This window comes from Cheilinus undulatus, linkage group 20 (genome assembly GCF_018320785.1).
Source record: "Cheilinus undulatus linkage group 20, ASM1832078v1, whole genome shotgun sequence".
Lineage (NCBI taxonomy): Eukaryota > Metazoa > Chordata > Actinopteri > Labriformes > Labridae > Cheilinus > Cheilinus undulatus.
The window spans coordinates 3086884-3108396 of NC_054884.1; the positions used below are offsets into that span (position 1 = coordinate 3086884).

Consider the following 21513-nt stretch of genomic DNA (forward strand, 5'->3'; position numbering starts at 1 on the left):
TTCAGACTTTCAGAACTACCTGAGGACTCAGACAGGAAACAACACAACAGTGAACATCATCATCTCCACAGTGGACTATCTCCTCAGAGTGCAGGTCAGATTGGTTCTTTATCAGGGTTGATGGGGGGTTAGGTGGACAGAAAAGTAGCAATATATCAATAACATATCCATTGTGTTATCAATCTCAGCTTTAGGAGTCGATCAAAGATGTTTACTGTTATTTTTCTGGTGTTCTCCTCTCTACAGGAGTCTATCAGTGATTTTTACTGGTATTATTCTGGATTTCTCTACAGGAGTCTATCAGTGATTTTTCCTGGTATTATTCTGGTTTTCTCCTCTCTACAGGAGTCTATCAGTGATTTTTACTGGTATTATTCTGGATTTCTCTACAGGAGTCTATCAGTGATTTTTCCTGTTATTATTCTGGTTTTCTCCTCTCTACAGGAGTCTATCAGTGATTTTTACTGTTATTATTCTGGTGTTCTCCTCTCTACAGGAGTCTATCAGTGATTTTTACTGGTATTATTCTGGTGTTCTCCTCTCTACAGGAGGCTATCAGTGATTTTTACTGGTATTATTCTGGTGTTCTCCTCTCTACAGGAGTCTATCAGTGATTTTTACTGTTATTATTCTGGTGTTCTCCTCTGTACAGGAGTCTATCAGTGATTTTTACTGTTATTATTCTGGTGTTCTCCTCTCTACAGGAGTCTATCAGTGATTTTTACTGTTATTATTCTGGTGTTCTCCTCTGTACAGGAGTCTATCAGTGATTTTTACTGTTATTATTCTGGTGTTCTCCTCTCTACAGGAGGCTATCAGTGATATTTACTGGTATTTTTCTGGTGTTCTCCTCTGTACAGGAGTCTATCAGTGATTTTTACTGTTATTATTCTGGTGTTCTCCTCTGTACAGGAGTCTATCAGTGATTTTTACTGTTATTATTCTGGTGTTCTCCTCTCTACAGGAGGCTATCAGTGATATTTACTGGTATTTTTCTGGTGTTCTCCTCTGTACAGGAGTCTATCAGTGATTTTTACTGGTATTATTCTGGTGTTCTCCTCTCTACAGGAGGCTATCAGTGATTTTTACTGGTATTATTCTGGTGTTCTCCTCTCTACAGGAGTCTATCAGTGATTTTTACTGTTATTATTCTGGTGTTCTCCTCTGTACAGGAGTCTATCAGTGATTTTTACTGTTATTATTCTGGTGTTCTCCTCTCTACAGGAGGCTATCAGTGATATTTACTGGTATTTTTCTGGTGTTCTCCTCTGTACAGGAGTCTATCAGTGATTTTTACTGTTATTATTCTGGTGTTCTCCTCTGTACAGGAGTCTATCAGTGATTTTTACTGTTATTATTCTGGTGTTCTCCTCTCTACAGGAGTCTATCAGTGATATTTACTGGTATTATTCTGGTGTTCTCCTCTGTACAGGAGTCTATCAGTGATTTTTACTGGTATTATTCTGATGTTCTCCTCTCTTCAGGAGTCTATCACTGATTTTTACTGGTATTATTCTGGTGTTCTCCTCTGTACAGGAGGCTATCAGTGATTTTTACTGTTATTATTCTGGTGTTCTCCTCTGTACAGGAGTCTATCACTGATTTTTACTGGTATTATTCTGGTGTTCTCCTCTGTACAGGAGTCTATCACTGATTTTTACTGTTATTATTCTGGTGTTCTCCTCTCTACAGGAGTCTATCAGTGATTTTTACTGGTATTATTCTGGTGTTCTCCTCTCTACAGGAGGCTATCAGTGATTTTTACTGGTATTATTCTGGTGTTCTCCTCTGTACAGGAGTCTATCAGTGATTTTTACTGGTATTATTCTGATGTTCTCCTCTCTTCAGGAGTCTATCAGTGATATTTGCTGGTATTATTCTGGTGTTCTCCTCATCAGGAGTCTATCAGTGATTTTTACTGGTATTATCCAGGTGTTCTCCTCCCTACAGGAGTCTATCAGTGATTTTTACTGGTATTATTCTGTCGTTCTCCTCTCTACAGGAGTCTATCAGTGATTTTTACTGTTATTATTCTGGTGTTCTCCTCTCTACAGGAGTCTATCAGTGATTTTTACTGGTATTATTCTGGTGTTCTCCTCTCTACAGGAGTCTATCAGTGATTTTTACTGGTATTATTCTGGTGTTCTCCTCTCTACAGGAGTCTATCAGTGATTTTTACTGGTATTATTCTGGTGTTCTCCTCTCTACAGGAGTCTATCAGTGATTTTTACTGGTATTATTCTGGATTTCTCTACAGGAGTCTATCAGTGATTTTTCCTGTTATTATTCTGGTTTTCTCCTCTCTACAGGAGTCTATCAGTGATTTTTACTGTTATTATTCTGGTGTTCTCCTCTCTACAGGAGTCTATCAGTGATTTTTACTGGTATTATTCTGGTGTTCTCCTCTCTACAGGAGGCTATCAGTGATTTTTACTGGTATTATTCTGGTGTTCTCCTCTCTACAGGAGTCTATCAGTGATTTTTACTGTTATTATTCTGGTGTTCTCCTCTGTACAGGAGTCTATCAGTGATTTTTACTGTTATTATTCTGGTGTTCTCCTCTCTACAGGAGTCTATCAGTGATTTTTACTGTTATTATTCTGGTGTTCTCCTCTGTACAGGAGTCTATCAGTGATTTTTACTGTTATTATTCTGGTGTTCTCCTCTCTACAGGAGGCTATCAGTGATATTTACTGGTATTTTTCTGGTGTTCTCCTCTGTACAGGAGTCTATCAGTGATTTTTACTGTTATTATTCTGGTGTTCTCCTCTGTACAGGAGTCTATCAGTGATTTTTACTGTTATTATTCTGGTGTTCTCCTCTCTACAGGAGGCTATCAGTGATATTTACTGGTATTTTTCTGGTGTTCTCCTCTGTACAGGAGTCTATCAGTGATTTTTACTGGTATTATTCTGATGTTCTCCTCTCTTCAGGAGTCTATCACTGATTTTTACTGGTATTATTCTGGTGTTCTCCTCTGTACAGGAGGCTATCAGTGATTTTTACTGTTATTATTCTGGTGTTCTCCTCTGTACAGGAGTCTATCACTGATTTTTACTGGTATTATTCTGGTGTTCTCCTCTGTACAGGAGTCTATCACTGATTTTTACTGTTATTATTCTGGTGTTCTCCTCTCTACAGGAGTCTATCAGTGATTTTTACTGGTATTATTCTGGTGTTCTCCTCTCTACAGGAGGCTATCAGTGATTTTTACTGGTATTATTCTGGTGTTCTCCTCTGTACAGGAGTCTATCAGTGATTTTTACTGGTATTATTCTGATGTTCTCCTCTCTTCAGGAGTCTATCAGTGATATTTGCTGGTATTATTCTGGTGTTCTCCTCATCAGGAGTCTATCAGTGATTTTTACTGGTATTATCCAGGTGTTCTCCTCCCTACAGGAGTCTATCAGTGATTTTTATTGGTATTATCCAGGTGTTCTCCTCCCTACAGGAGTCTATCAGTGATTTTTACTGGTATTATTCTGTCGTTCTCCTCTCTACAGGAGTCTATCAGTGATTTTTCCTGGTATTATTCTGTCGTTCTCCTCTCTACAGGAGTCTATCAGTGATTTTTCCTGGTATTATTCTGTCGTTCTCCTCTCTACAGGAGTCTATCACTGATTTTTACTGGTATTATTCTGGTGTTCTCCTCTCTACAGGAGTCTATCAGTGATTTTTCCTGGTATTATTCTGTCGTTCTCCTCTCTACAGGAGTCTATCAGTGATTTTTACTGGTATTATTCCGGTAAGGACGTCATTGATGAGCAGGGTCAGAGGAATTTCTCCAAGGCCATCAACGTGGCTAAACAGGTGTTTAACACTCTGACGGAGTACATCCAGGTAAAACACACCTTCATTACTCATTTATTCATTAATGCTTTGATATTTCATGGGTACTGTCATAACTCAGCTCTGTGTTTATGATAAAATCACTGAATATCTTTCAGGTTTCTTTTCTTTAAAATTAACATTTAACTTTAATGACTAAATAAATAAAAAATATCTGTTTTACCTGTCTAAATCCGACAGGATCTTTAGTATTTTCTACCACAGTTTTGAAGAAATTAAGTCAATAAGTATGTGATGGAAATCTCAGTATTTAACATAGCATTGGTTGTATTTAGAGTACCGTAAACTAAGCACTGCCTGGCAGCCCTGATCCATCCTACTGCCCACATGGTTTCATTCTGGTTCATTGTCGATAATTCCATGTTTTGATTGATGCGATGATGTTTTAGGGTCCATGCACAGGGAACCAGCAGTCTTTGGCTCACAGTCGTCTTTGGGACGCCGTGGTCGGTTTTCTCCACGTTTTTGCTCATATGCAGATGAAACTCTCACAGGTCAGTTTTAATGATACCTGAGACTTACACCTTTCCAGAGACCACATCCATATAGTCCTAGTTTTTATAATAACAGCATCAGCCCATCTTCAAACCCTCATAAATGACTCTAAACTCTCTCTGCTGTTGGTTATGTTAGTTGGAAAATGATGGATATTCAACAAAATTGCTGGTTGTTTAATCCTCTCTCCTGGTCAGGACTCGAGTCAGATCGAATTACTGAAGGAACTGATGGACCTGCAGAAGGACATGGTGGTTATGCTGCTCTCCATGCTGGAGGGTCAGTTCACCTTCTTTCACACACCTGTACTAAATATTAAAAACCCGACCCCTACAGAAATGATGAATCGTTCCAAACATGCTGATCCATTTCTGACCCTCCTCATCGTTCAGGTAACGTGGTGAATGGGACGATTGGGAAGCAGATGGTGGACATGTTGGTGGAGTCGTCCAACAACGTGGAGATGATCCTGAAGTTCTTCGACATGTTCCTCAAACTGAAGGACTTGACATCTTCTGATGCCTTCAAGGAATATGACCCAGACGGGAAAGGTTAGATTTAGTAAAAACCACCATGTAAAAATGGGTATATTTACGTAGAGATGATGGTTTATCTCTGACTGAACAATTAGGGGTCATCTCAAAGAGGGACTTCCACAAAGCCATGGAGAGCCACAAACACTACACCCAATCAGAAACCGACTTCCTGCTGTCCTGTGCCGAGACTGACGAGAACGAGCTGCTTGACTACGAAGAGTTCGTTAAGAGGTTTCATGAGCCAGCCAAGGTAGGAACGAATCAAACACATGGTCTGTCAATACTGCCACCAGGGGGCACTCTATGAACAGGATACCTAAAGTCCTCTAAAGTAAACCTCTGTTCTACAGTAGATCTCTAAAGTAAACCTCTGTTCTACAGTAGATCTCTATAGTAAACATCTGTTCTACAGTAGATCCCTACAGTAAACCTCTGTTCTACAGTAGGTCTCTATAGTAAACCTCTGTTCTACAGTAGATCCCTACAGTAAACCTCTGTTCTACAGTAGGTCTCTATAGTAAACCTCTGTTCTACAGTAGATCCCTACAGTAAACCTCTGTTCTACAGTAGATCCCTACAGTAAACCTCTGTTCTACAGTAGGTCTCTATAGTAAACCTCTGTTCTACAGTAGATCCCTACAGTAAACCTCTGTTCTACAGTAGATCCCTACAGTAAACCTCTGTTCTACAGTAGGTCTCTATAGTAAACCTCTGTTCTACAGTAGATCCCTACAGTAAACCTCTGTTCTACAGTAGGTCTCTATAGTAAACCTCTGTTCTACAGTAGATCCCTACAGTAAACCTCTGTTCTACAGTAGGTCTCTATAGTAAACCTCTGTTCTACAGTAGATCCCTACAGTAAACCTCTGTTCTACAGTAGATCTCTATAGTAAACCTCTGTTCTACAGTAGATCCCTACAGTAAACCTCTGTTCTACAGTAGGTCTCTATAGTAAACCTCTGTTCTACAGTAGATCCCTACAGTAAACCTCTGTTCTACAGTAGGTCTCTATAGTAAACCTCTGTTCTACAGTAGATCACTACAGTAAACCTTTGTTTCACAGTAGATCCCCAAAGTAAACCTCTGTTAAACAGTAGATCCCTACAGTACATCACTGTTCAACAGTGGATCTCTATAGTAAACCACTGTTCTGCAGGATATCCCTGTAGTACACCTCTGCTCTACAGTAGATCACTACAGGACACCTGTGTTTAACAGTATATCCCTACAATAAACCTCTGTTCTACAGTGGATCTCTACATTAAACCTCTGTTATTACAGCAGATCTCTACATTAAACCTCCAGTCCACAGTAGATCTCTTCAGTAAACCTCTGTTCTACAGTAGATCACTTTAGTAGACTGGTGTTCTACAGTAGATCTCTTCAGTAGACCTCTGTTCTACAGTAGATCACTTTAGTAGACTAGTGTTCTACAATAGATCTCTTCAGTAGACCTCTGTTCTACAGTAGATCACTTTAGTAGACTGGTGTTCTACAGTAGATCTCTTAAGTAGACCTCTGTTCTACAGTAGATCACTACAATAAACCTCTGTTCTACAGTAGATCTCTTCAGTAGACCTCTGTTCTACAGTAGATTACTTTAGTAGACTGGTGTTCCACTGTAGATCTCTTCAGTAAACCTCTGTTCTACAGTAGATCACTTTAGTAGACTGGTGTTCTACAGTAGATCTCTTCAGTAGACCTCTGTTCTACAGTAGATCACTTTAGTAGACTAGTGTTCTACAATAGATCTCTTCAGTAGACCTCTGTTCTACAGTAGATCACTTTAGTAGACTGGTGTTCTACAGTAGATCTCTTAAGTAGACCTCTGTTCTACAGTAGATCACTTTAGTAGACTGGTGTTCTACAGTAGATCTCTTCAGTAGACCTCTGTTCTACAGTAGATTACTTTAGTAGACTGGTGTTCTACAGTAGATCTCTTCAGTAGACCTCTGTTCTACAGTAGATCACTTTAGTAGACTGGTGTTCTACAGTAGATCTCTTCAGTAAACCTCTGTTCTACAGTAGATCACTTTAGTAGACTAGTGTTCTACAGTAGATCTCTTCAGTAGACCTCTGTTCTACAGTAGATTACTTTAGTAGACTGGTGTTCTACAGGAGATCACTTTAGTAGACTGGTGTTCTACAGTAGATTACTTTAGTAGACTGGTGTTCTACAGTAGATCTATTCAGTAGACCTCTGTTCTACAGTAGATTACTTTAGTAGACTGGTGTTCTACAGTAGATCTCTTCAGTAGACCTCTGTTCTACAGTAGATTACTTTAGTAGACTGGTGTTCTACAGTAGATCTCTTCAGTAGACCTCTGTTCTACAGTAGATCACTTTAGTAGACTAGTGTTCTACAGTAGATCTCTTCAGTAGACCTCTGTTCTACAGTAGATCACTTTAGTAGACTGGTGTTCTACAGTAGATCTCTTCAGTAAACCTCTGTTCTACAGTAGATCACTTTAGTAGACTGGTGTTCTACAGTAGATCTCTTCAGTAGACCTCTGTTCTACAGTAGATTACTTTAGTAGACTGGTGTTCTACAGTAGATCTCTTCAGTAGACCTCTGTTCTACAGTAGATCACTTTAGTAGACTGGTGTTCTACAGTAGATCTCTTCAGTAAACCTCTGTTCTACAGTAGATCACTTTAGTAGACTGGTGTTCTACAGTAGATCTCTTCAGTAAACCTCTGTTCTACAGTAGATCACTTTAGTAGACTAGTGTTCTACAGTAGATCTCTTCAGTAGACCTCTGTTCTACAGTAGATTACTTTAGTAGACTGGTGTTCTACAGTAGATCTCTTCAGTAGACCTCTGTTCTACAGTAGATTACTTTAGTAGACTGGTGTTCTACAGTAGATCTCTTCAGTAGACCTCTGTTCTACAGTAGATTACTTTAGTAGACTGGTGTTCTACAGTAGATCTCTTCAGTAGACCTCTGTTCTACAGTAGATTACTTTAGTAGACTGGTGTTCTACAGTAGATCTCTTCAGTAGACCTCTGTTCTACAGTAGATTACTTTAGTAGACTGGTGTTCTACAGTAGATCACTTTAGTAGACTGGTGTTCTACAGTAGATCACAAGAGTCAACCAGTGTTCTACAATAAATCTCTACTGTTCAACAATAGATCACCACTTTAAATCTCTGTTTGGACAAATGGGTTTCCCTGAATCTGGGTCGACAGCTAATCAAAGGTGCCGTCCTGGTTATTACAATTTTTGGGGTGAATCACAGCACGACACAGGCAGGTAGAGCCACTTCAACCAGCTTTTCCATTTACAGGTGTTAAATTAGGTAAAATGTTCTAAGTGAAATATTAAGTCAAGTCTTTCATAACAGAAAAAAGATTAATTTATTTATTCTTATTCTGTAGGACATTGGCTTTAACGTGGCGGTTCTGCTGACAAACCTGTCGGAGCACATGCCTCATGACACTCGTCTGCAGACGTTTCTGGAGCTGGCCGACAGCGTCCTGAATTACTTTCAGCCCTACCTTGGACGCATCGAGATCATGGGCAGCGCCAAACGCATCGAGAGGGTTTACTTTGAGATCAGCGAGTCAAGTCGGACACAGTGGGAGAAACCTCAGGTACAGAACATGATATTTAAGGGTTAAAACTAGAAAGACAGTAGCTCTGTGTTTGTCTGTAGTAGTTAAAACCAGCTGGTTTACTGAGGATGTTTACTTCCTGTCCAGGTTAAGGAATCAAAGCGTCAGTTCATCTTTGACGTTGTGAATGAAGGAGGAGAGAAGGAGAAGATGGAGCTCTTTGTGAACTTCTGTGAGGACACCATCTTTGAGATGCAGCTGGCAGCTCAGATGTCAGACGCTGGCGAGCGATTGGCCAACAAGGAGGAGAGTGAGCGAGAGAAACCAGACGAGGAGAGTCCAGATATGGGCTTCTTCTCCATCACCACCGTCCGCATGGCACTGCTAGCACTACGCTACAATGTCATGATGCTCATCAAGGTGAGACAGTAACAGGCACAGCAACAAATACAACAAATACAGCCCCAGGGCAACTTCCTTAAGGGTCTAAGTTTTTAGCTTTGTTTTGGAGGAATCGGTGAGACATTCCCTATCATCCAGGTTGGAAAACAAAGAAGTATGTTATTCTTCACCAGCCTGTTGCATGTTTCAAGCCTTTTCAGGAATGTTAAGGCCTTCAAATCTGTAAATTAACACAATAAGAGTTAACCTGAGCATTACAAAAGGGTGCTCGCACTCTCCGGGGCCCTAAATACACACTCACAGAAATGACACAAGCTTCAAGGCTCTGTTAGCACTATGCTACAAGGCCAGCAAAAAATTACCGCAACCAGTTCAGCAAAATATATACAAACAAACACAGCAACAACTACAGCAACATCTGATGAAACAGATACAGCAACATAGGATGCAACAGTTACAGCAAAATATGATAAAAATATTTTAGCTACAGAGCAACAAATACAGCAATAAATACAAACACAGCAACAGATACAGCAAAATATGATGCTACAAATAAAGCAGCATATAATGCAGCAGATACAGCAACTAATGATGCAACATATAGACTAACTTATGATGCAACTTATAGAGCAACTTATGATGCAACATATAGGGCAACATAGGTTGAAACATATAGAACAACATATGTGACAACTTATAGAGCAACATACAATGAAGCATATAGAGCAACCTCTGTGGCAACATTAAGAGCAACATATAAAGTAAAATGTAGATCACATATGCAACAATACAGCAACATATAATGCAACATATAGAGTAATATGGGTTGCAACATATAGAGCAACTAATGGTGCAATATATAGTGCAACATAGGCTGCAACAAAAAGAGCAATAGAGGATGCAACAATTACAGCAAAACATGATGCTAAAAATAAAGCAACAGATGATGCAACAATACAGCAACACAGGATGCAACATATAGGGCAACAGATGATGCAACAAAAAGAGCAACATATGAAGCAACATATACAGCAACACACGATGCAACAAATACAGCAATATATGATGCAGCAGATGCCCTCCCAACCTAACGGGCTGGTGTGCAGTGACAGCTGATTGTTAAATGGAGAAAATTACATTGTGTTATTTATTCTGTTTGATTTTGTTTGTTGTTGTTTTTTTCATCCTTTGCTAATGTTCTGTTGTTGTTTTAGTTGATTTATGTTGTTGTTTTAATTTTTTTTTTTCCATAATTGTGTTCTCTGCTCATACCGTTCTGAGAAAGTTTCCGTCCCCTCAGGTTCTGTCAATGAAGAGTGTGAAGAAGCAGATGAAGAAGATGAAGAACATGACGCTGAAGGACCTGCTGACCACGCTGATGGCTTTCTATTGGTCTGTTCTGCTGGCTCTGCTCCACATGGCCTTCAGCGTGGCCCGAGGTTTCTGCAGGATCTTCTACAACACCTTCATGGGTGGGAACCTGGTGGAGGGGGCCAAGACCATCAAGGTGAGCAACTCTGATCCCTAGCACAGGGTTAGAGTCAGAGTCTTAGAACCTATCCTAAACCTAACCTGATGCTTTTAAATTGCCCTGATAGTTTTTTAAACACACTACAGCTCATGATAGCTCACTAAAGAAGGAACTAACCAGGGTCTGTAATCCCATTAACCCAGTCTGAACCCTAACCCTCTACCTGGATCCGTTTCTGAACATACTTTAACCCTCAGGTGTCCGAGCTGCTGGCCAACATGCCTGACCCCACCCAGGACGAGGTTAGGGGTGAGGGAGAGGAGCGTGAAAAGAGGCCGTCCCCTCAAGAGGACCTGGCCGACCTGGCGGTGAACACCAGCGAGACGGAGCTGCTGTCAGACATCTTTGGACTGGACCTAAGGAGGGAGGGGGGCCAGTACAAGATCACCCCCCACAACCCCAACGCCAGCCTCACTGAGCTGCTCAACTCCCCTGTACCCTCTCCCACACCTCCAGCCCCACCCACTGCGGCCTCCTCCACAGCGCCCCCTCCTGAGCTCAGACGGAGGCATCAGGTTAGTCTCTGATTTAGGAGTTTTTTTGATAAATTCATGAATAATCAAGTTTACCTAAATAAAGGATCATCAGTCCAAAAACCAGCTTCATGATGTCTATGACTGTTCTAGAAAGTCAGAACCATTAAAACCATCAGAATCGTCTGTGATCTGGTCTCATGTGCAAAGGATTTTATGATGGTTGGATGGTGTGGTGGTTAACTCTGTCTATTGGTGAATCAGGTCTGAACAGTCCCTATTGTTCCTGTTTATTCGGACAATGGCAGAACCACATTAAGTTTGTCCCAGCCACCGCTTTATTCATGAGCAGACATGAGAGAAACACATCCTTTAGTTAATTCAACAAGAGATTCGACAACTCATGAGTATCATTAAAGACATGTCTAAACTGATTTCAGAGAGTCTCTCAAACATGGATCAATTCTGACTGAAGAAACCCACTAATGTGTGTTTTGTGTTCCAGTCCAAAAGTTCTTCCAGTGAGGAGAAGGAGGTGACAGCAGACACGCAAACGGAACCTGAAAAAACAGAGTACGTTTATGAAATCTGACTTTAACACTATAGACCTGCTCTGGCATTGTATTGTTTGTTTTTATGTATATTATTTTTAATGTTATACATTTGCATTGTGTGCATTTATAATCATTTTTATGTGATTTCAGAGTTGTAGAGAAAGAGGAGAAACAGCAGAAGAAGGAGAAGCTGAAGCCCAAAGTGAGGAGGCATCACATGTCAAAGTCTGATGAGCCCGACCTGCAGGAGTCAGCCGTCCTCAAGAAGATCATCGCCTACCAGAGGAAGCTGCTGGTACTACAGCTGATCTTTGTTGATCCAGCTCAGTGATAGATCAGAAACAGTGAAATGACAGTGAGAGTGAGGAGGTTAGCTCTGATACCAGAGAGGTTTCAGCTGACATTAGACTCATAAACCCCTCTCTGTCTCTCCTGCAGAACTACTTTGCTAGAAACTTCTACAACATGAGGATGCTCGCTCTTTTTGTGGCCTTCGCCATCAACTTCATTCTCCTCTTCTATAAGGTAAAAACATTTATTATGTTCTATGTGGTTATTTTCTACATGCAATAATGTTCTACATTCTTCTGAGAAAAAATGTGATCCACCCTGTGAAGTTTTGATCACAGCAGCTTATCATGTGGCCAAATGTGACCCCCACTGACCTCCTAAAGAGTCTTGATGAGGTCTGATGAAGTCTGAGCATGCTCCTGATTAGTTCTGATGAGGTCTGATGATGTCTGGGCATGCTCCTGATTAGTTCTGATGAGGTCTGATGAAGTCTGGGCATGCTCCTGATTAGTTCTGATGAGGTCTGATGAAGTCTGGGCATGCTCCTGATGAGTCCTGAAGAGGTCTGATGAAGTCTGAGCATGCTCCTGATGAGTGCTGATGAGGTCTGATGAGTTCTGGGCATGCTCTGGATGAGTCCTGATGAAGCCTGGGCATGCCCCTGATGAGGTCTGATGAAGTTAAGGCATTCCCATGATGGCTCCTGATGAGTCCTGATGAGGTCTAATGATGTCATGGCATACTTCTGATAAGTCCTGATGAGGTCTGATGATGTCTGGGCATGCTCCTGATGAGTCCTGATGAGGTCTGATGAGGTCTGGGCATGCTCCGGATGAGTTTTGATGAGGTCTGATTAGGTCTGGGCATGCTCCAGATGAGTCCTGAAGAGGTCTGATGATGTCCGGGCATGCCCCTGATGAGTCTAGACAACACCTGGCATGCTCTTGGTGGGTCCTTAAAAAGTCTGGGTATGCTTAATCTGACAACGGTGTCCTCTGGGATCTCCTCCCAGACATGGATCAAAGCTTCACTGGGGAAACTGTTGATACACTCGCATCAGATGCACTGATTCAGGACATCCAGTGTGTCCATATCATGATTATGATCAGAGGAAATAGAGAGTTGGTCATTGGCATCTGAGCCTGAGACAAGCCACCATCCTGCACCAGCAGAAACTCAGGAACTCAGGACCAACTAGAACAGGGGTAACCCAGGCATCACTGTGTCAGAAACACCGGGACCCACTGGAGGAGTAACCAGAACCCAGTGCAGGAGGAAACCAGAGCTCTTTGCACCAGGGGGAACCCAAAGCTTGTTGCGTAAGGAGGAACCCAGGACTTATTACAACAGGAATAACTGAAAGACCCACTACATCAGTAAGGACCGGGCCCCCTACACCAAGAGGAACCCAGGTCCCACTACACCAGGAGGAACCCAGGACCCACTGCACCACAGGCAACCTGCTGCACTAGCAGTACCGCTAGATTTTGTCACACTACCTAACAGCAGTTAGTAGACTTCTTGGTAACATTGAGACCTGTGCCACCCTTTAAGGACTGGCCTCCCCATCCATCATAGATCCATCCATCATGGGTGATCCTGGAGGCAGCAGAATGTTCTCCACAGCATCTTCACTCTGTTTGCTGTATGATTGCTATGGAAAATTGGCTTCAGTGTTAGCTGATCCTTTTTGTACACATCTGTAACCATTGAAACCCCATCTACAAAGCAGTGGGAGCAAATCAGGGATAAGTGTCTTGTGTGTTGTCTCTGCAGGTGTCCACTTTATTTCATCATCATGGTTTAAACAGCTGATGTCTGTCTCTGCAGGTGTCCACTTCCTCATCGTCCTTGGTGGAGGAGAAGCAGGTTGTGTTGAGCAACAGCCAATCAGAAAGCAGTGTTCAGTGGGAGGCTCTGGGAGGAGAAGGGGCAGAGCTAAAGGAGGAGGTTCAGGAAGAGGCAGGGGAGGTACTGAAGCCAGTAACAGTGCGTTTTGTCCTAGAGGAGAGCAGCGGCTACATGGAGCCGATGCTACGAATCCTCGCCATCCTTCACACCGTCATCGCCTTCTTCTGCATCATTGGATACTACTGCCTTAAAGTACGATAAAAACCTTAAATAATAACAATAATATAATCAACAGATAAAAATATTTATATACACAGAATACTGCTGCCTTAAAGTATGAGTACAGTTAAGTTGAGATGAAATGATGTTTTAATAAAGGTAATACTACTGCCCTAAGGTATGATAAATAAAACTTAACCCAATCATCAGTAGGTAATTTTCTCGTGTCTGTGCCGTATTTTTGTGTGCTGCAGGTTCCTCTGGTCATCTTTAAGAGAGAGAAGGAAGTGGCGAGGAAACTGGAGTTTGACGGTTTGTACATCACAGAGCAACCATCAGAGGACGACATCAAGGGACAGTGGGACAGACTGGTCATCAACACACAGTAAATGTCCTAGTTGTGCTCAATGTTCCCTCTAATTTTATAACTCTTGAGCAGACATTCAGCTCCCCTGAGCTCCTGCTTCAGCATCTGTGGGCGGAGTCTGACATGTGGCAGCGCCATGGCATCATCTCTTTATCTCAAATATCATTACAAGCAGTTGATAAAAAAGCCAAGATTAGCTTAGGGGTGCTGCTTTCACGTATTTATAAGTATCAAAAACAGGTGCTCTTAGGTCTCAAGGAAAAGTTCATGAGACCAAAAAACGGGGGGGAGGTCAGACTTGTGTTTTGTTGAGGGTACAAGAGTCATAACCAGAAAAAAATGAAAGCACACTGTATTGAAAAAGTTAAAAAGGCTTTAATAAATGGGCTACGCATTTCAACTTACAAAGTCTTCATCAGGGCATTTAAAAACAAGTGAATGTTCACAGATTTTCGAGGCTGGTGGCAGCTGCCTTGCAATCAGTCAACTGCTTCTCAGGTGCAGTAAGAAGATGGGTGTGTACTCTTAACTGGTGAACTCCCACAAAGCAAACTCAGAGCAAGAACAATTGTTACACAATCAGCAGTTTCAAAAAATAGACACCAAAACCAATAAACATGCTCATAAAGGAAAAGAAAAAAGTAAAAAACATGACAAAGAACATACAAGATAGTGATCCCACAGAGCTCTCCCATTCTTTTGCTAGTCTTCGTATCTAGTGGGGGGGAAGAAAGTGACCTACAGATGTTGGGTGTAGTCCAGCTCCTCCTTTAGTCTTGGACTTGTTGTAGCTTTTAGCTTGAAAATCCAATAAGTCTCTCTTTGTAATAGTAATCGTAATAGTAATAGTAATAGATGTTGCCTCATTTTCCAAATATCTATGCATTTAATTATATTTTTGAACCTAATTTCTGGATTAAACAGCAAGATTTTTTACAATGGTTAAATTGAAATTACTTGAGTTATTTCGCGGCGCTGGACTACACCATTTTGACATTTTTTGAGGGGGAGCAGGGGCCCCCCCAGTGTTTTATCTCGCTCTATTTGATAAAGATTTCTGTCTATTGACCAATGCATTTAGTTGCTTTTGATTCAATAATGGCAGTAATTAATATAAGAAAAAAATAAATAAAAACACTTTTCATTGCTGGCTTCCTAAGGGCCTCTCCCTATACTGTGGGCCTGGGTAATCAGTACCTTTTTCCCCCCTGTGCTACGCCCATGGCTATGATGATTAATAACCACTATTCATGTCATGCATTTCACCATGCATCAGTCATTCAGAAGCCCTCTCAGTTTTAACTAGCCACAATTTTGATGTTCGTGAATCCGGTTTAATAGAAGAAATGCTGACTATAGCATGCTAAAACTGACTTGAACTTGATTTACAATCCTTTGATATGGAAAAGAAAACTGTGATTCTGACTTACAATCATTTGTCCTCAAGTGAGAAAGGGAAATTAAAGAAGTTTGCCGTTTCATATAAAAAGAAAGAAAGCTTGAACATCTGGGATGAGACAAAACACATGCTCTGTTCTCATGCTTTATCAACCTAGACACAGTAAAGTCTCCTAAAGGACTTCTACTGAAACAGCACATTACAAAGAAATGTCACACTGTTGGAAACGTCAGCATTTTAATTGTACTGTTATCAGTCCACGATAGGAGATCCACTCTTTCCTGGTCTGATTTGTAGGTAATTTTGTCCAGTTTTTATCTTTCAAAACACTGTATTTACATAAAAATAGATGTCAATTTAATGTTGTCAGTAATTGTTTATTAAAATAATAGATTATTTGAATGTGTTAAGTTACATGTGATCTGTTTCTGTCTTTATTTCAGATCTTTCCCCAATAACTACTGGGATAAGTTTGTGAAGAGGAAGGTAGGTGTCACTGTGGAGCTATAGAGCATCCAGAGTTCAGACCTCCTCATCTTCATCACATTCTGACAAAGTTTTAGTTTGAATTTAGATGTTTGATTTGAGATGTTTTAAAGCTCTCATGATGTTTGTCCTGCTGTGATCAGGTGATGGATAAATATGGAGAGTTTTATGGACATGATCGGATCAGCGAGCTGCTGGGGTTGGATAAAGCTGCTCTGGACTTCAGCGACTCTCATAAGAAGAGGAAACCTCGCAGAGACAGCTCGCTGACTGCCGTGTGAGTGGAAGAGAAATCCCAAAATCAAGGAAATAAAATAACTTAAGATAAGGCAGATAAACTGGGTTAATTTAAAATTAAATAACAGATGATATGGTTGATAAACTGGACTAATTAACCCTGATTTGACCTCTGTCCTCTTTCCAGGCTGAACTCCATTGATGTCAAATATCAGATCTGGAAGCTCGGAGTCGTTTTTACCGACAACGTGAGTAGGAACCAAGAAACCGAGATCTATTACAACAGCAATCACATTTTAACTTTAAATTTCAACCAAGCAGGTTTCACTGGTGGATCTGTACCCTACTGCTCTGTTTACTGATGGGGTATTATAATAAATATTAGGAATAAATCATAGCCTCATTAAACTGAATTATCTCTGATATTCCAATCAGTCCTGTACCCGGCCTGGTATCAGCAGCTCTCTTTACATTCTTTGTCACCCTGATATAATTTAATTAGACCTATCTACTAAATCACATAAATGATATATAATCATAATATTTTATGTATTTAATTTTATAAATGATATGATGTCTTTCAGAGCTTCCTGTACCTAGCCTGGTATATGACCATGTCCATCCTCGGTCACTACAACAACTTCTTCTTTGCTGCTCACCTGCTCGACATCGCCATGGGTTTCAAGACTCTGAGGACCATCCTGTCATCTGTCACACACAACGGCAAACAGGTAAACACATTAACTCAGTAAATGCAAGAAGTAACACTGTAATAACACAAAAGACATAGTAATAACAGTAATAACAAGAAAAAATAACACTAATAACACAAAAACATGGTAATAACAGAAAACAACACAGTAATGACAAGAAGTAACACTGTAATAACACAAAAGACATAGTAATAACAGTAATAACAAGAAATAACATTAATAACACTAAAACACGGTAACAATGTAAAAACACAAAAGACACAGTAATAACAGTAATAACAAGAAGTAGCATAAATTACACAAAAACATGGTAACAACAGAAAACAACACAGTAATAACAAGATATAACACTATAATAACACTAAAACATATTACTAGTAGTAACAGTAATAACAAGAAATAACACTGTCATAACACAATTAAACTAGGTGATACCACAGCAATAATGCTGTAATAACATGATTATAACATGAAACAACATGTTATAACATGAAACAACACTGATAGCACAAAAAGGGTAATAACACAGTGATAACACAGAAATAACAGTGTATTGACATAACAAAACTAGGTATTACACACCAGTAATGCTGTGATAACATGTTTATAACACAAAGTAACATGTAATAACATGTAACAACACTGTAATAACACAAAAAAGGATAATAACATATTAATAACACTGTAGTGTCACAACAAAACTAAGTAATAACAGTTATAACACAAAAACAACCCAGAAATAACAATAGATAACACAAATAACACAAAAAACATGTAATAACACAAAATGACATGTTAATAATCCACAATAACACTATAAATACTTGCACACACGGTAACTACATCTACATCAGAGTTATCCCAAGCCAGGGTGAGCCGGGGTCAGCCTGGCTTTGGATTATCCTGTGTTTGAGATGATTGGACTGATTCTAGGGTGTTTCTCTCCTACAGCTGGTCCTGACTGTGGGTCTGTTGGCGGTGGTTGTGTATCTGTACACGGTGGTGGCCTTTAACTTCTTTAGAAAGTTCTACAACAAAGGAGAGGACGGAGAGCTGCCCGACATGAAGTGTGACGACATGCTGACAGTGAGTTTTCAGCTGATTAACTATTACTATCTATTTTACTGTGTTACTAAGCACATTTCAGAGCCTGTACTTTTTACTTGACTAAAGAAGTTGAATCAGTACTTGTACTTGTACCAGAGTATTTCTCACTCAAGTATCTTGTACTTAAGGACAGAATGTGGGGACTTTTACCGTCTCTACTTTTCATAATCTGTGACTGTGGCCCTGGAAGCCTAAAACATGGGCTCAGTCCGATCTCTATTTCCTGTGTTTCCTTTCAACACAGTCAGTGTAGTGGTGAAATCAACTACTGTGAAATGTGACGACCTTTCTAGTTCCTGAACCTCCATCAAAAAGTGCAGCTTTTGATACCGTTGATCGCAGTATTTTAATAGAACATCTTAGAGACTGGGTGGGCATCAGGGACACTGCACTTAGCTGGTTTTATTCTTATCTTTTAGAGTGAACCTTTGCAGTCACCATAGGTAGCCACTCCTCCTCTACCTCTACCCTTACCTGTGGTGTACCGCAAGGTTCGGTTTTAGGCCCGATTTTATTTTCTATTTATATGCTGTCCCTTGGTCAAATCATTAAGAATCATAAAGTCTCCTCTCACTGCTATGCAGACGACACACAGATATACCTGCCCCTGAGACCTGAGGACCCAAGAAGCCTAGCTGCTGTCATAGACTGTCTAAATTATATTAACTGCTGGATGGCACAAAACTTTCTACAACTCAATAATTCCAAATCCGAAATCATTCTTTTCAATATTCCAAACTTTCCCAATACAATCCCAAACAGCCTTGGTCCATTGTCTACAAACATTAAATCAACAGCTTGAAATCTAGGAATAGAATTTGACTCCAGTCATGCTTTTTTCATTTACGCACAATTGCCAAAATAAAACCAATTCTCCATCAGTCAGATATGGAACAGGTAATCCACACTCTCATTTTTTCCCACCTGGACTATTGCAACTCTCTCCTGTCAGGTCTCTGCCAAAAATTCCTCTCTCGCCTTCAACTGGTTCAAAATGCAGCAGCTAGGCTTCTAACTGGTTTTAACAGACAACATTACATCACCCTGATTTTAGCATTTTTACACTGGCTACCCATTACTTTTAGAATTGATTTTAAGATTTTACTTATTACTTTTAAAGCACTGAAGGGTCTGGCTCCAGAATATATTACAGAACTTTTATTCCCCTATGTCCCAGCCCGCAGCCTCAGATCCTCAGGTGGGAACCTCCTGGTCATTCCAAAGTCGAGACTCAAATCTAAGGGTGACAGGGCCTTCTCCGTCAGAGCCCCTCGACTTTGGAACGACCTGCCCGAGGAGATAAGGCATGCAGAATCACTGACATCCTTTAAATCACTTCTTAAAACTCATTTCTATAGACTGGCTTTTATGTGATGTCGTCTTCATCTTCTTCTTATTTAATTTTTATAATTTTTATCTTCTCACAGGTTCTTACATATTTTAGTTTAATTTCCTCTTAATCTCTCCTTTACTCCCTGTCAACCTAGTTTTATTTCCTTGCCCCCTGGCTGTTTTTAATTGTTACTGTCTTCCTAACTTTATTGATTTTACGTCTTCACTGCTTCCCCTTATGTTTACCTCTGTTATAATATTTATCAATTTTACTGCTTTTACAGTTTTAGAGCATGTTTTACCCTGTTTTAATATCTGTTTTTGCCTTCTTATTTACATTTTACTGTTTCTCTTTTAATTTCTTATGTCTTTAATTTTGGTCCTCTCGGTCTCAGCCTGTGTAGCTGGGCTCCTGCATTGCCTGGGTTGCTATCGTTTTATGGTACTGATGTCTGTGTCTTGCCTGCATCCTGATGATGTTCATGATGTCTTAGCTGTGCAGTATGGTTTCATGTCTGCACTCTGATTGATGTCTGTGATGTCTAAGTTTGCATGGCATCACAGGTCATCTAGGTTTGGTTCTATATTGTTGCTCTTTATCGATGTAGATGAATTATTATCTGTCTACATGTCACGTTCTGTTTCTTATCTTTTGTCTGGGTTTTTGTACTTGCTTGTGCGCTTGTCAAAGCACTTTGTAAACCCATGTTTTTAAAAGTGCTATACAAATAAAGTTATTATTATTATTATTATTATTATTATTATCAGTAGTCTTCAACAGCATTTATAGAAGCAGATGAGATGACACAGGACTGTTCAGCGTCTGTCTGAAGGTCCATGTAGCCCTCACACTTCTCCATCCAGAGGAACAGGAATGCCCGACTACTGGACATGAATCCAGAACTGGATGTGGAGGACTGAGTGGTGGGAGGAGGGTGGACTGAGAGGGTGGAGTGGAGGATTGGGGTTGAGCCTTGGTGTTTGTGGATCAGAAACATGGAGCTTGTGGTCAGATGAAGCGTCTCCATGTATGGACACAGCGTCATGGATCAGAGCTTTTATTCTGACAGCCTGCTTCCCCTGAGGCTCTGAGATTACTGCGCTCTGCTCCACATCTTTAATTTAATTATAGCTCTGCTGACTCACTGACTGATGCTTCAGCTGTGACTCTAACCTGCTAAACAGTCACAGATACTATGTTTGAGTCACTGATGCACTCTCATGGAAATACAGGAGATACAGGAATCAGAGGAGGAAGACAGGGGGCGCCATTCAGCAGTCCGGGGTCCCATCCTATCACAGCATCTGCTCCATGCTAATGTTGTTTTTAGCTAATTAGCTTTAATTTTTGCTCTGTTATCATACAACATGATCACTAACAGGGTCCTACACCTGATAGACTATTAGCTGAGAGAACATCAGCTGAGAGAACATCAGCTGAAAGAACATCAGCTGATGCTCTATCAGCTGTATACTCACCCAGACACTACCAGCATCCTGTAGACGTTCTCTGAGGGAGAACTGTCTCAGTGAGGGGCTGAAGACCAGGATGGAGTACTCTTGAGCTGTTGGGGGTTTGCTCCCATGCTCAGAGGCACCTCAGCATGGTTTTTAACTAACAGACAGACTCCATAAAGATCCATGTTCTCTATCAGAAGAACCACAGAGCCCCAGCTGGAGGACTAGGTCTATATAAGGTCTGTGGGTGATCAGCCGTAGACCTCAGGGCTCTCTAATCCTCATCCTCAGTCACCCGCATCAGTCCACACTGATCATCCTCTCCTTTAAAGGAACAACACTGGTTCTACTGGGATACTGGACACTGGTGCCAAGGGTCCTTGCTAGCCTGGGTCCTGGTCTGGTTTAGTCCTGGTCCTGGTCTGGTTAAGTTCCAGTCCTGGTCCTGGTCTGAATAAATTACAGTATTGTCACAGAGGACTGTTTGAGCTCCTCCATTATTGGCTCTTTCCGTCTGTGCTATGGAGCTGTGTTTGGTCGGGGGGGGGGGGGGGGTCAGACCACCGTTGGGGGGGGTCACCCGGAGCCATTTTCATCTTTAAAATTCACAGCAGATTATAGTTTGGTCATCTCATCAATAATGCAAATTTCAGACA

General features: G+C 40.7%; 1 protein-coding gene across 1 annotated transcript in view; it reads left to right on the plus strand.

Moving 5' to 3' along the window:
- Positions 1 to 21513, plus strand: part of ryr2a (ryanodine receptor 2a (cardiac)) — a 163482-nt gene that overhangs the window by 130695 nt on the left and 11274 nt on the right. Inside the window, exons 92-111 of the mRNA XM_041815659.1 lie at positions 6 to 94; positions 3712 to 3840; positions 4239 to 4343; positions 4542 to 4623; positions 4737 to 4895; positions 4976 to 5130; positions 8261 to 8476; positions 8585 to 8857; positions 10140 to 10346; positions 10568 to 10885; positions 11349 to 11416; positions 11548 to 11692; positions 11836 to 11922; positions 13519 to 13791; positions 14013 to 14143; positions 15968 to 16010; positions 16154 to 16287; positions 16435 to 16495; positions 16832 to 16978; positions 17912 to 18046. Coding sequence (XP_041671593.1) covers positions 6 to 94; positions 3712 to 3840; positions 4239 to 4343; positions 4542 to 4623; positions 4737 to 4895; positions 4976 to 5130; positions 8261 to 8476; positions 8585 to 8857; positions 10140 to 10346; positions 10568 to 10885; positions 11349 to 11416; positions 11548 to 11692; positions 11836 to 11922; positions 13519 to 13791; positions 14013 to 14143; positions 15968 to 16010; positions 16154 to 16287; positions 16435 to 16495; positions 16832 to 16978; positions 17912 to 18046 — 2957 coding nt within the window. The remainder of the gene's footprint in view (positions 1 to 5; positions 95 to 3711; positions 3841 to 4238; positions 4344 to 4541; positions 4624 to 4736; positions 4896 to 4975; positions 5131 to 8260; positions 8477 to 8584; positions 8858 to 10139; positions 10347 to 10567; positions 10886 to 11348; positions 11417 to 11547; positions 11693 to 11835; positions 11923 to 13518; positions 13792 to 14012; positions 14144 to 15967; positions 16011 to 16153; positions 16288 to 16434; positions 16496 to 16831; positions 16979 to 17911; positions 18047 to 21513) is intronic.